General features: G+C 44.0%; 1 protein-coding gene across 1 annotated transcript in view; it reads left to right on the top strand.

The window, feature by feature from the left end:
- The window catches only part of SOAT1 (sterol O-acyltransferase 1), a 55854-nt gene extending 45321 nt beyond the window's left edge, over positions 1-10533 (top strand). The window contains exons 13-16 of the mRNA XM_054979780.1: positions 2184-2282; positions 3576-3711; positions 4266-4411; positions 5782-10533. Of these exons, the coding sequence (XP_054835755.1) occupies positions 2184-2282; positions 3576-3711; positions 4266-4411; positions 5782-5838 (438 nt within the window). The 3' untranslated portion in view covers positions 5839-10533. The remainder of the gene's footprint in view (positions 1-2183; positions 2283-3575; positions 3712-4265; positions 4412-5781) is intronic.
- The last annotated feature ends 9511 nt before the right edge of the window (positions 10534-20044 follow it).

The raw sequence follows: 20044 nt of genomic DNA, 5'->3' as shown, positions 1-20044 counted from the left end.
GAACATTGTTCCGGGAGTTCTTCAAATAGATCATGTGATCTCTTGGGATGTCTGGTAACCACACATGTCTGGTAACCCCACCCACCTCATTCTGAGCTGCGCAGCGCAAGGAAGCAGGCTCTTTTTGCCTCCTGGTGCAAGAAACAGCAGTAGGCCCTGTGCAGCAACTTGCCCAGGAGTAGCTGCTTCCTCCCGCGATAACTCGGCCTGTGGCAGGGCAGGGAAGCAGCAAGAGATTTCCTGGGGAAGCCAAAGGTGATTCCGCTCTTAACGTCTTTAAAGACCACCCTTTCTACAGCAGAGGAACATCGGGCAGGCTAGCTTTAGCTAGCCTGGAGAAGTCCTATTGGCTGGCTTGGGGCGAGAGGGAGTTTTGAAATTTAAAAAAACCAAGCCACCTGAAAGAGCAGAGGAACTTCAGAGAAGAGAAATATTTTTGCTGAAAGAATAACATATGCTTTGTCAGAAGACAGCCAAAGTCAGGGAGACCTGCAGCAGCAACAACCTGGTTCTAGCGCATGAAATTGCTATATAAGAACCAACTTGCACCTTAACTGTTTGAGATCATTTTAGTTTTAAATCAGGGTAAAATAAGGAATAGAGGCTCTGCCTCTCATGGTTTTCCATTTTCTAGAATTTGCATGAAAACATAGTAACTCTAGATGGTATTCATTCTCATTCATCTCATCCTTTCCCTGCTAATCCGTGATGTTTTGAAGCAATGTGAACATGTTGAGCATTGTGATTTACAATCTGTGAGCCTCTTAGAAACAATTTCGTGTAAGGTAGGATTGCCAACTCTGGGAAGGGAAATTCCTGGAGATTTGGGAGGGTGAAGCTTGGGAGGGCAGGGTTTGGAGGGGCGGGAACTCAGTAGGATAAAATGCCATACAGTCCACCATCCAAAGCAGCTATTTTTTCCACGGGAGCTGATATCTGTCATCTGGAGTTTCAGTTGTAATTCCAGGAAATCTCCTGGCCCCACCTGAAGGTTGGCAACCCCAGTAGGGTTATCAATATCAAGGTTGGGCCTGGAGTTCTCTCAGAATTATAACTGGTATCCAGACTACCAAAGATCAGTTCCCTTGGAGAAAAAGGCAGTTTTGAAAGGAAGACTCCATGGTATACCATAGAGTCCACCCCACAAAGCTATTATACACATTAGAATCTGAGAAATGAGTCTTAGAAAAACATCTAGGAACTGATCTCTGTAGTCTGGACGGCAGTTGTAATTGCAGAAGAACTCCAACCTTTATCTTGTAGTTAGTAACCCATTCTGAAGACGGTCTTTTTTTGAGAGGGCCTTTGGTCTATCAGTTGCTGACCCTGTTATTAGTTCTGCACTAGAGCTTTGTCTTGGAAACAATTTCTGAGACTTTTCAAAGTGTTTTAATATCTATTTTGTATCTGGTCTCTGTTTTTTCTCTTGGGCTGGGGGTGTGTGTGGGTTGCTATGAGAATTTTGCATTCTGCTAGATTCTGAGCACAGGTGCTCCTGACTATTGTCTGTGGGAGCTTGAGTTTGCAGTCTCCTTTGGTTTTTTCTTTCCTTTTGTTTTGCTCTGCTAATTTTGAAATATTTGGGCTTTCTTTTGCTCTCTTTTTCTTTTTCTTTAACCAATCTTAAAACAACAACACCTTTCCTCCTTTCCCCTTCTTTGAATGATAGCAAATTCAAGAACTCAGAAGCTAAGCAGGGTCAGCCTTGGTTAGTAATTGGACAGGAGACCTCAAATGAAGACCAGGCTTGCAAAGGCAGGCAATGGCAAACCACCTCTGTTAGTCTCTTGCTGCCAGGGGTTGCCATAAGTTGGCTGTGACTTGACGGCACTCTCCACTCCATTCACAAATTATCCTTCAAGGCTGAAAACAGCAGTGAAAAAAATGTGGCACTGAAGAGGAAGAGCCGGCATTGCCGGGGGGAGGGGGTCACTTCCAGGGAGTGATGTCACTTCCTGGAAGTGACATCATTGTGTGTGTTTGGGCGGCGCGCACATTCATGGACTCATAGAGAGTTCCACCACCTCTTTTCCCAGGAAAAAAGCCCTGCAGTTGACAGTCTTACATATAGTTTTGCCAGTTGCCACAGAAGTATTTTAAGTCACAGGAGGGGTCTTAGCATAATAATCCCTTGTTTTGAATATTGACTATACTCTTTTGTTTCTCCCTCTGCCCTCTCTCAGGATTGGTGGAATTCTACATCGTATGCAAACTATTACCGAACCTGGAACATAGTAGTACATGACTGGCTGTATTACTATGCATACAGAGACTTCCTTGGGGTGAGCAGCTGTCTGTTCGAAGACTTCGTAAATCCTTTTGAGTTTAATGGAGAATGTATATTTAGAGATGTGAAAAAGGGAGATTTTGTATGACAGTTGAGTTAGCTAGTTTCTGTGAACACGTGACACAGTCCCATAATAAATCAGACCTTTGTTGTATCAAGATCAGAACTGTCTGCCTTGATGGGCAACAGTGGCTCTTAAGGCAGAGGTCTTTAACGTCACCTAATACCTGTTTTTAACTTGCAAAGCTAGGGATTAAACCTGTGAACTTCTGTATGCAATGCAAATGCTCTACTGTTGAGCCACAGTCCATCTGGACCAATGTATGCATATGAAAACGAATGCCACAAGCAATGATTCTCTAAGATGCCTCAGCAGAGTAATGAGAGCACCTTTTTTTAAACTGGTCTAGCAAGTTATTGTTATTATGGGAAAAGAGCAAGCCTCTGTCTGAGTGTCTTGTTAGGTGCAGTCTTTGAGCTGAATGGAAAGAAGACCCTGTGTTAACTTTCACCAGTTAGTGGTTAAGAGCGGCAGGACTCTAATCTGGAGAACTGGGATTGATTCCCCACTCCTCCCCTTGAAGCCAGCTGGGTGACGTAGGGTCAGTCACAGCTTCTCGGAGCCGTCTCAGCCCCACCCATCTCACAGGGTGATTGTTGTGGGGATGATAATAACACACTTTGTAAACCACTCTGAGTGGGTCCTGAAGGGTAGCATATAAATTAAATGTTGTTGTTGTTATGTTACATCCAGGATAGAGAATGATGACCTTGTCATTCCTTTCTAGCATTTCTTAGATTCCATCACATCTGTGTTTTGAGGTCATACTAGTGTTGCAAGTTTATATTTTGGGATTGGGCTAGATTAACGGTGCAGTCCATGGTTTTAGACTAGAGTAACTCAGCATAGGTTTGCAGTGTCATGTTTGTGATGAAGGTGGTTGCTTTTCACGTGGCTTAAGTGTTATGCATTGCTACATCGAAGAGTCTGTTTTTGAAATGATGCAATAACTGTAGTAACAAGTGTATACATATCCATTCATTCTCTTTGTTAATGAACTAATGTCTAAAAAAATGGAATTATTTCATTTAAGAATTGCATTGAGAGCCTTTCCAAAATGATAGCATGTGAGATGGTCTATAATCGTATAAAATGATAGCATGTGAGATGGTCTATAATCGTATTAGCAGGCCCTGAATGGTAGTTACCACTTAATGCACAGAACATTTTTTTAATTGCCTCTATGATGGATTTATCTTCTCACTACTTTTTTATCCACCCCTCCAGTTCTTTGGGAAAAAGTTCAAATCAACTGCTATGCTGTCCGTCTTTGCCGTTTCTGCTGCTGTACATGAATACGTCCTGACTGTCTGTTTTGGTTTCTTCTATCCTGTCATGTTCTGCCTCTTTATGTTCTTCGGAAGTAAGTTATTACCATTTGCTTGTTTGTTACATTCCTCTTCTCCTCTCATGGTCAATCCAAGATTGACTTCCAGAGGACCTTATAGCAACTTAAAATATAAGTATAAATAGTACATATTATTTCCTTACAACTTTCCTTGGGAGCATTAGAAGAGGCACAGTGATGAAGATAATAGGGAAAGGAGGAATGTGAAAGTAAAAGAAAGTATGAGAGAGTGAAAAGTGGGCAGGAAGGAGGAGGAAAATGAACGTTGTTTTTTATATAATGTTCATCTTAGCTTTTGAAAAGCTATGGGCTGTAGTCTACAATAAATATATATAATCCAATTTGTGTGGCAGTCATACTGGATTTCTGTTGCAGTTTACTTTTTTCATCTAGGAGACAGACATTCACATGGACATGTATTCAGCAGAGCTCATGGGCACCATTCACTTCTATGGTTGGACTGATAAACACTTTGCTAGTTAGCTGTGGGAAAGAATGAATGTTTGGATGACGTGCCATTAGTGTCCTGAATATGCCTTTTTGAATACTTTTTTGTTTCCCTTGTGCAGTGCTTTTCAACTTCATAATCAATGACCAACGAAAGGGATCCATTTGGAATGTGATTATGTGGACTTCTCTTTTCCTGGGCCAAGGAATGATGCTTTGTTTTTATAGTCAAGAATGGTATGCCCATCGGTATTGCCCCTTGAAAAATGTAAGTGACCCTCCTGTCACTGGTCATAAGGTAACAGAGCTGAACTGCCGTGTAGAACAGTAAATTTCAAACCTAACATCTAAATACAAATATTCGAAAAACTCGTTTGGATTTTAAAATACTGAAATCTTGATTTTGGCATTTGAATCTTGGTGTTCTAGCTTAGACTAGAACATTTCAAGTGGATTTTTGATTTTCTCCCCCCCTCCCCCTTTAGGTAAAAAATACAGAATATTTCAGTTATATCATTACAATAAATGGGCAATGAACATTTTTGTAAACTAGAAGATGAATTTCCATTCCTATAATGGTATCTGTTCCTTTATGCGTTTGTGCAATTTATAGAGTCTTTTGTGGTTGGTACTGTAGATGATTTTCAGTGCTGACCAAAGACAGTTTTAACAGCCATAAATACATTTTCAATCAAATTTTTTTGTCCCTGAAAAAAACCTCTAACAAGTTCAAAGAATTGTCATCATAACAGTGTGCTTGTATTCCACCCTTCTGGACACACTCAGAGTGGTGAACAAAGCCAGTGTTGTTATTATCTCTTACGATACAGCTGTGGAGCTGGGACTGAGGAGAGTGGTTTACCCAAGGCCACCTGCAGAGTTCATGTCAGTAGTGGGATTCAAACTTGCAGAGTGCAGATGTGCAACCCAGCCATTTCACCACTATGCTACAGCAACTCTATTCTTATAGACTTGCATTGTGTAATCCACCTTGGGCCTCAATGAGAAAGGCAGACTATTAATAGTAATAATAATAATTTATCCTATATATATTTACAAACATGAAACACACAAACTTTGATTAGTGTTAACTGATGTGTGATTCCTGTGTTTTATACTAGGGATCGGGGTCGGGGAGTAGCATGGAATTATTTTGCAAGTGGGTTCCAAAAAGTCCAGCAAGTGGGGTTAGGGTTGTGCAACCTGCAGGTGCAGTCTGGAGATCTCCCAGAATTACAATCGATCGCCTCATGACAGATCAGTTTGCCTGGAGAAAATGGCAACTCTGGAGGGTGGACTAAATGGCATTATACCCCAAGCTCTACTCCCAAATCTCCAGGAATCTTCCCGGCCCTTCATATGGCAGGCTAGAGTCTCGTCATGGTGAGCCTGAAAGGAGGCCAGCTTGGTATTGCATGGGGGAGAGTGCTTTCTTCTCCCACACATACTTCTGGTCTCTAGTCCCAGTCTTTTCCTCCAAGTCTTTGGCTTCATAGGCTTGTAGCAGTTCATCCATCTACCAGATAAGAAGAATACCTTCTGCTCAACTGTGTGTGCCAGTGGGGTGCAGTAAATGTAGTAAGACAAGCCAGTTGTTCCCTTGATTTCTCACACCACTTTTTCTCCTTGGTCTTGCAGCCCACTTTCCTGGACTATCTGAAGCCACGTTCCTGGACTTGCCTCAAAAAGATATAAAGTCCTCCAGGCTGAGGCGGGAAGACGGTGACACACCTTGGACCAGTGATCTAAATGTCTTGAGCCATTTAAAAGGGGGGAACAAATTAGTCTTTAGTTATGGCAAACAATTTTTAAAAACCATCTCTCAAGGCAGCTAAGACTTCAGAAGGCTTGGCAAACGGTTCTCATTCTGTAAGCAGCTCCAACCTGAGCCACTCCCATGCTGGTCACGAAACGCGCTGGAAGGTTGGCGAAGGATTTTCCAGTGACCAATGTACTTAATTCCAAACCGTGGTTTGTATATGTTGCTACTGTTTGTTTTTTTCCGTCCTGAAGGGGGCAGTATTATGCGATCGGGGTCAGTTTTGCCTCATCTGAATGTAACATTCCTTCTGAATGATCTCTCACGCACAGTATTTGTTTGCGTTCTTGTACTCGTTGGTTCCTTATTGATGATTGATTGATTGATGTAGCCCAGAGGGTCACGAACGTTGGCTTGCCGGCCAGCTTCTCTTTTGTGCCCACTCTCAAGCCCTTGGCATGGATGCAAGTTTGTTTTCGTTGGTGCTGTGTGTGGTGTGAAAACATTAAGGAATAAAGAAGAGTCCGTCCCGCTGCATCTTATCTTCTCTGTACCTCACTACTGATGAGTGTTACCCATGCCTCGTTTCTGAGCCCTCTCAAAGCATTATGTTCATACTCTCAGAGGGCTCAAAAGCGAAACATGGATAGCATTTATTTTCGTTGAAGTACAGGGCAGAGAAGCAGCCGCAGGAGAGATTGCTCTTTTTTGCTGCCTCCGCACCGTAGCTCAAGAGAGAATGCAGGAGAGTTGGAGTGGAACATCCTTGCCCTTGTGAGCTGGTGTGTAATTTTTTTTGTCAACATCAGATGAAGGAGCACCTTTACTTCCTTTCCCATGGAAATAGCCATAATATAAGCATATGACTGAGATGATTCCGGCCACAAGTCTTTGTTTTCTGTCTGCTGCCCGTCATCGTAGAAATTCATACACACTGTAGGAGAGGTGGAACAACTCGGCTTCTAATGCAGGTTGCTGCTTTTTTTTAAAAAAAACTACTGCTTTGTGATCGATGTATTATATGAAAAGATATGCCAAACCATTTGCCTTTATGTTCTTATGCTTAATTTTTTCCTCCTTTTGAATTGAAAAAAAATCCCAACTTTAATGTTTTGAATGTACCCTTGAGGAAGTTCATTTTGGATTTTCAGGCTCTTAACAGTACTAATAGCAGGGACAGGCTATTCCCTGCCATGTTTGTGTTTGGTTTCTTAACTGAGCCAACGCACAGTATTATGTTAAGTACCAAAACTAAATTGTAAAGTAAAATGCAGGCTTGTGGCAAAGCGAGTAACTTGTCTTCTCTTTGCTAGGAACAGCTGGTATCTGTATTCTTGGTGATCCCGACACAGGTCAGGAATCCTGTTTAGCAGTACAAGTGTCAGTTTCTGTAATAAAGTGACCTTTTTTTTAAGGGCTATTCCACATAATGGATCTCATGTGTTCATACTTTCACAAGTGATCTTCTTTTTCTTCACTGGCTTTTTAAAGTGGAGGATAGGACCCCCCCACCCATATTCAGCAGTGGTAAATCTCTCTGTACCAGTGCTAGGAGGCAACATCAGTGGCCTCTGTGGCCTATTTGTTGGCCCTTCAGGGCAATTGTGTGATGCAGGATGCTAGACCAGCTGGAACACTGTCTGAGCCAGCATGTCTGCTCTTAGAATGTAACAAAAAAAGTCTCCCTGAATTGTGAGTATCTACAGCTGCTGAAATTTAGGAGTGGAATGACTGGTAGAAGGTTTAGATCACCTTGATCGGAGTGAGGTAGAGTCACCAACAACCAAATTCATCTGCTTTTGCAGGCCGGAGCTGACCCATGGGACTTCCACTGGGCCCACCCTTGTCCTATTCTGTCAGTACACCCTTGGTACTGAAGGTTGTTTATACAGTGAAATGTATAACTATGTTGTTGCATGTTCCAGTTTTGCTGTTCCTCACTGATGTTTAGCACCTGAAGGTGGAGGGGTGATGATGTAATGTTGGAAAAAGTAATAACATGTGCCAAGTTGAAGCGATTCCAGTGTTTTTCTTGAAATGCCATTTGACTCAGTGGGATGGACTTGGAAGTTTCAGACCAAAAATAATAGACAAAAATGGTGTCCTTAGAACTGCTCTGGGGGTAAGTGTCTGTGCCACTGCAAAAGAAAAAGAAAAGAAGCAATATTCCCTTTATTGGTGGTCCGTCGAGCTGATCTGCCCTACAAAATGACTACTATTCTGTGGCCAGCCACTCTCAGTAGAGTATTGTCCCCAATCAATCTGTAGTTTTACAGTGCAATTCTAAGCAGAGTTGCATCCTCCTAAGCCAGGGGTCAGTAGTGTCCTGAGAAAGATTTAGGAGACAGCTGCACTCTTTTCATTGTTATGGTAAAGTACGTAAAGGTGCAAGCACTGAGTCATTACTGACTCATGTGGGGGACGCTGCATCACAACGTCTTCCTGGCAGACTTTTGTTACGGGGTGGTTTGCCATTGCCTTCCCCAGTCATCTATATCATTACGGTAGCAGGTTGTAAACCTATGGAAAAGTACCTTTCATTGCACTAGTAAATATTTTAAGTGTTTAAAGTAAAATGTTTAAAGCTAGGGTCTGCAGCCTTGCACAATTAAGGAGCCAAACTACGTCAAAATTCAAAGCAGGAGATCAGCAAAGAGCTTGTATAAGTGAGCCTTTTATGTTAACTGAAAATATACAATTTAACATTACTGATAATCAGCATGTCGATTAATAACCCATAAACTGTGCAACCCAAACGCTCGTGGTTGCAAGAAAATGAGACACACACACACAAGGTCTCACAATAAGCAATAAATATGCATAGGCGCACCCTGCACCATTGCTTTAGTGCACTGGCATAAGTTCTGTGCATGGTTCACCCTTGAATTACTGGCAGCTATTCACTTCTCTCATTTTCCTTTCTGTGAAGCATCTCTGAGACGCCCCATTAAAAGTCTTTGCCTGCCATTCCCTTCATATAATGGTTATTCTAGCATCCAATCCACCCCTCCAATGTACCTTAAAAGATTTCTTTATTTCTACGCTGAAGCTCATTTAGCTCTGGAGTCACAGGTTGCAGATCCCTGGTTTAAGGGTAACCTATTCCTGGCTTACAACAGACTATTAACATCTTAAGTAGCAAAGCATTGTTCCAGACTCCACTGCTCATACCACATGGATTTAGTCCTCCTAGCCTCCAGTCTTGCACCGTGGTTATATTTTGTGATGGTGTATTTTGCTTTTTTCTTGTTGATTTCATGCGCTTGAAAGTGTTTTTGTTAATTAAATTAAAGCATTGGGAGGAAAACATAGGGCCTAACACTCTTTGCAAAACTACTGCACATTCCAAAATAGCCACAAGGAAGGGAGCACACAACAGATGTATCAGAACAGTATTGAACAAAAGGAATCCCGTTGCCTGTTAGCACTTTTGCCTTTAATATTGTGCGATGTGTAAATTGTGGGCAAACAAATTAATTGGGCACACTGTCTGGGTAGGTCTGAGGATTGCAGCCGTTCTGCTCAGCCCCAAGGTGGTCCTCCTGGCCTCTTGTATCCCTGTGTTTTGTTTTACTTTGGCAAATGCAGATGACACTAACCAATCCTACATGGTTAATATTTCTGGCAAATGTGTTGCTTGAGTTGAATGTTGTGAACAGCAGCTGAACACTGGAGGGGGGGGGGGAATCAAATACAATATCCTGATTTTTAATAAACAGTTGCTGAAATAATATCTAGCTCTGTTTGTAATTCTGCTCTCCTGTAGTTTTGATTTCTATAGTCAGAGGGAAACCTTAACCAGCAATACCCATTATGTAGGAGGGTTCTCCTTTGGAACACTAGCAACTATGTAAGTGCAGCTCGTAGAATTGTTAAGTTAGTGTTAACATGATGAAATCATGCTTTCTGTATCTCTTTGGGGTGGTGTTGAACTAGATAACTGTCTGTGGAAGGTACAGCGTTCGTCTTTCTAAGATAGTTTTTGAATCCATCCAATGAAACTTCATACGTAGGGTCCTTTCTGCTGCTTATATAGAGAGAACCCCCTCCACCTCGTCATACAGAGTTTGATTTAAACCATGTTTTCTTTGGGAGAAACTTCAGCTTTTTGAAGGGGGAGAAGTAAGGGGGCATTAACATAACTGAGTGTCACCAACATTCTGGTTTGGATTTATGAGTGTAAGCTGCTGGATGTAATAGGTATAATCTCTGAATATAGATACATAGGTATCTTTGAAGGTCTGCATAGTTCCTTCAGTTGCAAGGCACACATTAGTGTAGTAAGCAGCTGATGGTTGCTGCTGAACCTATTCACTGAACAGGAAGGCTAAGGGTTGGGGTTTTTTTTTTGCTCATGCACAATTAAAGATTTGCACAGATTTCAAAGAAGAAATGCGATCTGTGCTTGGCATTGGCATGGGATCGCCGAGGTTTGGGAGTCTTGCGCCTTTTGTAATACAAAGGGGGTTGTGATGGATTGTGGAAGTCACCTGTTGCAGGGAAGGATGCCGTTCTGTTATAGATTCCATACTGTATTGGACTGTATGTTGTGACCTGTTCTGACCTGTGACAAAGATGTACATGATCTATGCTGTACTACCGAAATGAAATATATTTTGCTATCTATGAAACGTGTCAGCCTGCGTTCATTCCTGAATCAAACTTAGCTATGAACAAGTGGGGACCTGCAAGACATGCTGGGGGGGGGGCTTTCACTTCCTGATGGGCCCCAATTTCTTCACCCCCTCGTTCCCTTATCTCCATTCCCTTACAAACTATCCATGCTTTCTCTCCCTTTCCCGACCCTCCTCAACAGTTCCCATCTGTCCCCGGCACCATTGTGCAGAGCTTCGGTTCCACACACTGGGGGCCAGATTCCAATTCTGATATGAGGTGGAGTGTTCCAAACAATCTGCAGCCTATTATGGAGTGGGCAAGGAATGCGGCTTTCTGCAGTCAGCTGGTGTGTTTGTTAATTTATTTCTGTGTTCGTGGGGAGGGGTTGCTGTGGCTCCATGGTAGAGCATCTGCTTTGCCTGCAGAAGATCCCAGGTTCAATCCCCATCATTTCCAGTTAAAAGGACCAGTCAGCAGGGGGTGTGAAAGAACCTCTGCCTGAAATCCTGGAGAGCTGTCATCAGTCTGAAATAGACAATACTGACCATGATGGGCTGATTCAGCACAGTATAAAACAACTTCAACTGTTCACGGTTGTGAAGACAGGTTTTTTTTAAAGTTATTTTTATTTTGTCGAAGGCTTTCATGGCCGGAGAACGATGGTTGTTGTGGGTTTTCCGGGCTGTATTGCCGTGGTCTTGGCATTTAGTTCCTGACGTTTCGCCAGCAGCTGTGGCAGGCATCTTCAGAGGTGTAGCACCAAAAGACAGAGATCTCTCAGTGTCACAGTTGACAATACAGGAAAACCCACAACAACCATTATTTTTATTTTATTAATAGAAATAAAAGCCCATAGACAGGGCAGAAAACAAGAATAAAGAAAAAGTTTTAAAAATAGTAAAGAAAGCTTACAAGCAAGAGAAGGGGAAAAAAACAACTTAGAAAAAAAAATACTTCATTTCCATTCTTCTCTACAACACTTGTCTTATTTTAACAAAATTACAATCTCTCCAAAATTTTCTTTTCGACTACTGCCTCCCTTCTATTTGTTTTATATTCCCCCATTGTCTTCTTAATGATCAAAACCACAAATCATCAAGTCATTATTCGTCATGTCGTGCAAAAAGTCAATAAAGGGTTTCCAGTTCACCAAAAAGATAGACAATGTTTTGTCTCTGATCAAAGCTGTTAGTTTCACCAACTCCACTAACACTGTCATTTTCATAATCGAGTCCTCTATTGAAGGTAATTCCATATTTTTCCATTTCTGTGCATACAAAAGCCCAGCTGCTGTAATCGTATATAGAAATAAAATCCCATGCCGATCTTCCAACTGTGTATCCATTAGTCCCAAGATAGGTCTTGAAACCATGTGGGAAATGACTTTTTTCCTGGTATTGGGACATTTCTGTCTGCCTTGATTTGCTTCTTTCCTGATGATTCCATCCCTTGGGCATCTTGCCTTCCTAGGTAGGAAGGCACATCTCCCTCTCCACATTTTTTTCTCTTAACTTCCTCTGGGATAGAGTGATGCAAGCTTTTGGAGTACCATAGATGGATTCATTAACTGGAATGGCAAGACAACTCTACAGAAACAAAGTTACTCTTAATAAACACCTCATCGCCACATCGGAGATGCCAGAAAGATTCAATTAACCAAACGATTCAGATCTCAAGGTCTATCCATGTGGCAATCAAGCACATTTGAACATTTAACATAAACGAGCAAGAGTCCAGTCGCACCTGTAAGACTAACAAAATTTGTGGTAGGGTATGAGCTTTCATGAGTCACAGCTCACTTCTTCAGGCTACTGGACTCTTGCTCTTTTCTACTGCTACAAACATGGCTACCCATTGTGATTTGACAAAGTACATGAAACGTTTACATTTCACAGTGGTCAGTCAAGCAAGCCTTTATTGGCATATATATATAAATGTATATATATATATATATATATATATATATATATACATTTTATATATTATATAAATAAAATATTTCACAGTGGTAATTCCAGATGAGTAGCCGTGTGAGTCAGTAAAAGCAAAATAAAACGGGAGTCAGGATTCACCTTAAAAATTTATTCCAGCATAAATCTCAGAGCTCATTTCATCAGATGCCTTGAAGAGCACATCTTGATGCTTCCATTTTAAAGGCATCTTCCCCTGGAGGAAATGGCCGCTTCAGAGGGTGCACACGATGGCATACCATAGAGTTTAGGAGGAACTGAAGCCTTAGATTGACGAGGCAATCCCCACTGAGCTCCCTACCTAGGCACAGCCCCCAAATCTTCAGGAATTTCCCAAGCTGAGTGTCTTACTGGCAGCAGCTCTCCAGGGTCTTGGGCAGAGGTTTTACATACCACCTAACCGATCCTTTTAACTAGAGATGAGGGGGATTGAACCGGAGTCCTTATGCATGCAAAGCAATGCTCTACCACTGAACCACCCCCTTATTTAAGCTGCCCGTTGGTCTGCCAAGATCAGCACTATCTGACTGGCAGTGGCTCTCCAGGATCACAGGCAGAGATCTTTCCCATCACCTTCTACCTGGTCCTTTTAACTGGAGATGTTGGGAATTGAACCTGGGACCTTCTGAGTGCAAAGCAGGTATTCCACCTTTAAGCCATAGCCCCACCTTCCATATTGTGAACAAGATAAGACTTTGAATGTTGTTTTGTGATGTTTGTGAAGTTAGCGTCTGTGCTCAGAATCAGATACCGCACTTCTCCCTTCTCATGTCCTGAGAAAATGACCCTTATCTGTAACAAAAGACATGCATGAAGATGATATCTGAGGTTGTCTGTCCGAGTCCTGAAGACTGATAATTTCTACTGTTTGATAAAAACAGCATCCAGCTCCGTCCACTGAAAAGGTGTGCCCAAAGATATAAAACAGAGGTCATATTTTAAGTGCACACACAATTACGTCACGTTTGAATTGTGTCCTAGATTGGCTTAAGCACAACAATCAGCATTTGTATGTGCTCAGATACAAGAAGCACTAATTCTAGTAAAAAGTAAGGTACAGTGTTTTCTGGTTTGCAACTGAACTCTCTCGTTCTCAATCTTTCTCTGTGGGTGTGTGTAATCATCAACACATTTGGACTTGTGCTCTTTAAACCAACATAAAATATAAAACAGGGACACTTACATTGGTGCCAGGGATCTTTATGACTGAAGTGAAGTGCTGACAAACCCAAAGCTGTCATTTAATCTTGTTTACCTTGATTGACTTGCATATGGTGTAGTTGGTGGTGTTACTGTCCCTTTTTTCAAAATGACCCTCTAAAACACTCCTTACTGGACCTTTGTGCACACGGCCAACTCAAGCTACTGCCCTGCTCCTCCCCAGAAATACACTCCTCTCCCACGATGTCCCCTCCTTGCAGGATCCAAGGTGGGCTGTCAAAGAAGAACCTCCTGCTGTGCTTCACCTTGGATGGCTCTGAGGTGGTGATGACAGATGTAAGACACACCTGCCCCTCATGAGACTGCTCCCCTATTGGATGCTTGGCTGATTCATTGACCTTGTGCGTGTCTGTGCATAAACATTGTCTTCATTTGTTGGATGAGTTATTATCTAGACCCATTTCAATCTGGATTCAGGCCCGGTTTTGGGATGGAAACAGCCTTGGTCACTGACTGATGACCATTGCTGGGACAGTGAAAGCTGGAATGTGAGTCCCTGTTGATTCTCCTAGACCTCTTAATGGCTCTTGATTCCACTGACCATGGTATCCTTTTGGAGAGGCGGGCTGGGCTGGGAGAAGAGGCATCACACTTCCTGGACTAACCAATGCCAGAAGGTGGGGCGGGGGTGGGGGGGTTGCTGCTTGGCCCTGTGGCCTTTATGCTATGGGGTCCAGCACAGTTCCCTCTTAATCCCCATGCTGTTTAACATCTACATCAAACCACTGGGAGTGATCTTCCAGACTTTGGGAGGGAAGTGCCACCAATATGCCAATGACACTCAGATCTATTTCTCCTTGAGAGCTAAACCAGGTGGGTCTGTGGAACTCCTGAACAGGTGCCTAGAGAAGATAATAGGATGGATGAGGGCCAGTAAACTGAAGCTCAGTACCGACAAGACAGAGGTGCTGTTGGTCAATGGAGAAGCTGGTTGGAGACCGCAGAGCCAGTCCCTCCTGAAAGGGGCTGCACTCCCCCTGAAGGAGCAGGTGTGTAGCTTGTGGGTGCGACGGGACTCTGGCCTGCAGTTGAAGGCTCAGGTCTCCTCCATGGTATGTCGTGCCTTTTATTAGCTCCAGCTGGTTCTCCTGCTACAACTGTTCTTCAAAATGTGTGATCTGGCCGCCACCATCTGTGCTTTGATCATATCCAGATTAGATTACTATAATGCACTCTACATGAAGTTGCCTTTGAAAATTGTTCAAAAACTTCAATTGGTCTAAAATGTGGTGGCCGCGCTACTGCCAAGGGTTGATTTCATTGATTGTATCACCCTTCTGCTGAAAGATCTGCTCTCATTACCCATCTATTCTGGGCACAAAGTGCTGGTTCTTACCTTTAAGGCAATTAACTCTTTGGGGCCAGGGTACCTGAAGGACTGTCTCCTCCCATACTGTCCAGCTCAATGGTTAAGATCTGCATCTCAAGCCCTCTGCTGTCTGTGCTCTGAGGGCCAAGCTACAAGTGACGAATGACACTAGAACGGCAAGTGTATTTCTCCCTGTTCACTTGCCCTCCACTCAATCCACTTGCCGTTCAAGTGTCATTCGTCACTTGTCGCTTGGCCCTAAGATGAGGTGGTGGTGACTAGAGACAGGGTATTTTCTGTAGTGGCACCTCACCTGTGGAATGTGCTCCTCCTTGAGGCTCACCTGGCACCTAGGCTGCTTCCACACATGTTGGATAATCCACTTTCAATTCTCTTTAGTGAAGATTAGAAACTGATTTTCCATGTGTGGAACATAAAATCCACTTCTAAAGGATTATGAAAGTGCATTGAAAGTGCATTATTTAACGTGTGTGGAAATGGCCCTACTTAACCTTTTTTTTTTAAGGTGCCCAGCTAAAACACATCTTTTAACCCAGGGTTTCAATTCATAATTTGGTGTAGTGATTAAGAGGTGCAGGACTTTAATCTGGAGAGCCAGGTTTGATTCCCCACTCCTCTGCTTGAAGCTAGCTGGGTGACCCATGGTCAGTCACAGCCAGGGCTGGCACGCCCATTGAGGCAGGTCCGGCCTCCGCCTCGAGCGCTGAGGCGCCGGAGGGGGCGCCAGAGGGGGCGCCGGGGACAGGGGGGGGTGTACCATGGAGCTGGCAGTGGCAGCGCTGGCGGCTGAGCAGGAGGGATGGGAAGCCGCTCGTGCGCCACCCTGGTCACCTGCCATGCCTGGCCCACAGCTTCTGAAGCTTGCCACCCCTCCTGCCCCGCGCTGCCGTCGCCACCAACACACGCCCCTGGCTGGGCGCAGCAGCCACAGGCCAGGCACGGTAGGCTTCTGGGGCGGCGTGCGGAACAATGGAGTGGGAGGGCTGGGAGGACACATGCACCTCCCCAGCCACCCGCAACGCCTGACTGAGAGCGCGGGCAGCCTCCATGCGCCATCCCAGCCACCCACCAGCCAATGGGGCCGGCTTGCTGTGTCATGACGTCACGTGTATAGGGGCAGCCTCAGGCACCATAAACCCTGGCACCGCCCCTGGTCACAGCTCTCTCAGTCCCACCCACCTCACAGGAGGATTATTGTGAGGATAATAACAACATACTTTGTAAAGTGCTCTGAGTGGGTGTTAAGTTATCCTGAAGGGCGGTATCTAAATCAAATATTATTAATATCATCAGCATCATGCTTTTTAAAGGTCTGCTTCTGTTTTATGGGTAGTTGATGCTGCTCATGTCCAGTGGCTTGTTTTTAATGGCTTTTAAAAAAATACCGTAGTTTTTAATTGTAAGCCACTTTAACCAGGACTTTGATGAGGTGGTATAGAAATATAATAAATAAATAAATAAATAATAAATACAATAGGCTGTTGCTGAGAGCTTTTTGCCAAAACATGAGTGTAAGTTTCTAGCATGCACAGGTTGCAGCTGTGCATGGAGGCACAGGTCACAGCAGTTGTTAGGGCCTCTTTTTTCCATCTGCGGCAGACCAAGCAACTTGTCCCTTACCTGTCAACCTGTGACTTAACTACAGTGATCCAGGCAACGGTCATCTCGAGGCTAGACTACTGTAACTTGCTCTACGTGGGACTGCCTTTGAGCCTGACCCAGAGATTACAGCTGGTGCAAAATGCAGCGGCGCATGTTATTACAAAAACACCAAGTAGAGCGCATATAACACCAATACTACGTGAGCTGCATTGGTTGCTAGTGGAGTACCGGATCAGATTCAAGGTTCTGGTATTGACCTATAAGGCCCTATGTGGACTGGGGCCAGCATATCTGCGGGATCATCTCTCCCCTTATATTCCCCAGAGGACTCTCCAATTAGAAGAAAAACAGCTGTTAGTGGTCCCTGGTTCCAAGGAGGTCCACCTGGCCATGACAAGATCCAGGGCTTTCTCGGTCCTGGATCCTACCTGGTGGAACGCTCTGTCTACTGAGACCAGGACCTGGCGGAATTTATTGTCTTTCTGCCAGGCCTGTAAGGCAGAGTTGTTCTGCCAGGCTCATGGCTAAGGTTGGGCCTCTGCCGGCCTTGGGTGGGGGAAATTTAAACACCCCCCTGTGAAAAACTGTCCACCACAGTATACACGCAAAATATTATAAGTCTTCCTGATGCTGCCGCTGCACAATACAAAAATGTTTTCAATTGTTCTAAATGTTTTAAAATATTTTAAATTGTTTTTAAATGTTAGCTGCCCTGAGCCCGCTTGCGGGGAGGGCAGGATATAAATATGAAATAATAAATAAATAAATGCCATAGCACATCTTAGCGTGTGTTTTCATGGCAGAATGACTGCAGATGTTTCCAGTGAATGGGTAAAGCTCCTAATTTGCCTGGCCTTAGCCAGCCTATAAAATAAGTTTGCCTTGTTCTTGCAGGATCTCTCAAACCACTAACAGCTCTTGTAGAAGACGAATACTAGAAAAAAATGCCCGGGTTCCATAGGCATTGACACCCTTACAGAGCAATCCTATGGAGAGTTACTCCAGTCTAAGCCCATTGACTTCAATAGGCTTAGACTGGAGTAACTCTCCATAGGATTGCACTGTTATTTCCCAATTGGATATGCCATTTCACCCCTTCCTTTAGTCAAAATTCTAGGTTTGTAGGCAGCACCCCCTCCTGTGCTGCTAGGTGTTACACCATACCAAGACACCCGCACCTCAAATCCATCAGTTCAACCTGCACATTTCCTAGCAGTCTGTATTTTTTGTGTCGAGCTGGTCTCTTCTCCAATCTCCTAGTTTATTTAGAGCTGCCCAGTTCTGGGAACAATGGACAGAAAACTAAAAAAAATCTAGTATTAGGCATAATTTTTATTTTTTAGCATAACTTTCAACTTCTGCAACACTGGAGCCGATGAGATGACTGGTGCAGGAGCATGCGCCAACATAATACAAAATCGTAGAGAAACAGACCTGGGGACCTGATTCTGACAACTGCGCGCTATTCTACGTGTTCCCACTACAGGGCGCCTCGGCTGCCTCAGTGACTGGAACTGCGCATGCTCTCGAGATCCCGTTCCCTCTGTTTCTTATGGAAACCAGGCACAGAAAGCCCCTTGAAGTCTGATGCCAAGGTCTCTAAATTGAATGCCTTACGGATGAAAAATAATCCCCCCCCGGCTTTTCTAAGTTTCGACGTGGAATAGAAAAGGTGACGGGCGAGGAGAATAGAAAAAGGCGGCTGCCAACGCAGAGGGAGCTGCTCCAGCGGTGGGTTCTGCGATCAGGCACTGAATCAGACATCTGTAAGAGGCGTGCTGTGTTCCCATAGCAACAGGTGATAACAGGAAGCACTTGAGAGCAGGTAAATAGAGTCCCTCTTCCTTCTCCTCCCTTCCCAAGCAACGAGACATGGCTCAACTTCTACTAAGCTCGATGCTCGAGGATTCCCGTTAGCACAGCACTGCATAACATCCTATTAAGCCTCTATTAAAGGGACGGGACATTCCCCCCGCTCCGCGTCTCAGGCAGTTGTATTCAGTTGATACCTCTCATATCTGAAAATGCATTTGTTTCATAAAATTAATAGCACAATGGCCATAATATCAATAAAACTGCCCACTTTCCATATTAACACCTCTTTATTAACACCTCTTTATTGTGAGACATAGTTGACTTGCTGAGTACCGTAATTACCTGTAATACTGATGTAGGATTTTGTAGTCTAGGGCTGGGATTAGTTGTGGTTTATGCAGGGGTCATTTCGTAGAAAAAGAGCTGGAGGAACTCATTAGCATAACTCATTAGCATATGCCATACCTTGACATCACTGGAAGTGTGTCATTAGCGTAACTGATTTGCATATGCCACACCCCCTGACATCACCTATCCTGGCTGTTTTGGACCCAATCCTGGCCATTCAGGGCTGAAATTGGGCCCAAAATGGAAAAAAGGGGCTGAAAATGGCTGAAAAGGGACCCAAAATGGTCAGGTTCGAGCTGCTGCTGAGCGGGAGAGTGATCCTCCACCCATCAGAGGCCCAATCCAGGACATTTCGGCCCCAATCCAGGCTAAAACAGGCCCAAAATGGCTGAGAGTCAGGTGGGCAGGGCCACCTGTCATGTGGCTTCTTTGGGGAACTACCGGAACTGCGTTCCTGCACGTTCCCCCTCGAAATAAGCCCTGGGTTTATGTATTTTATCAGAGCTTTCTTTCAGCAGGAACGCAGTTGAACGGAGTTCTGGCACCTCTTGAAAATGGTCACATGGCCGGTGGTCCCACCCCCTGATCTCCAGACAGATCAGCAGCAGGGAGGGCAATCTAAACTCCCCTCTGTCTGGAAATCAGGGGGCAGGGCCACTGGCCATGTGACCATTTTCGCTGAGGGCAATTTAAACTTTAAAATACCATGGGGGGGGGGCGCTGAAATATGGAAAGTAGTGAGATGACATCACCTCATTTTTAATCAATGGAATGGTGGGCTGCTCCTAGGGTTGCCAGCTCCACGTTGAGAAATTCCTGGAGATCTGGGGTTGAAACCCGGAGAAACCTGGAGAAAGCGGGGTTTGGGGAGGGAAAGGACCTTGGCATGGCGTAATTCCATAGAGTCCACCCCCCAAAGTAGCCATTTTCTCCAGATGAACTGATCTCTGTGGCCTGGAGACTAGTTGTAATTCCAGGAGATCTACAGCCACTACCTGGAGGCTGGCAAACCTAGCTGCTCCCCCATCACCTCATTTTTAATCAATGGAATGGTAGGCTGCTCCCCCATCACATTAGGTGCCCTTTAGTGATAGTTTTTCTAATCAAATATTTTAATAAACAATTTTGTTATTTCAGAACTTTGTTCAGACATGTGTAGCTTAAAAGAAAAAGAGAAGTAACTATAACAAAGCTTCCTTTTCTGTTTACTTGGAGGTAATCCTAACTCATAGGATGAGA

Source organism: Eublepharis macularius, chromosome 5 (assembly GCF_028583425.1).
Source record: "Eublepharis macularius isolate TG4126 chromosome 5, MPM_Emac_v1.0, whole genome shotgun sequence".
NCBI lineage: Eukaryota > Metazoa > Chordata > Lepidosauria > Squamata > Eublepharidae > Eublepharis > Eublepharis macularius.
This window is presented reverse-complemented; position numbering and strand designations above follow the sequence as displayed.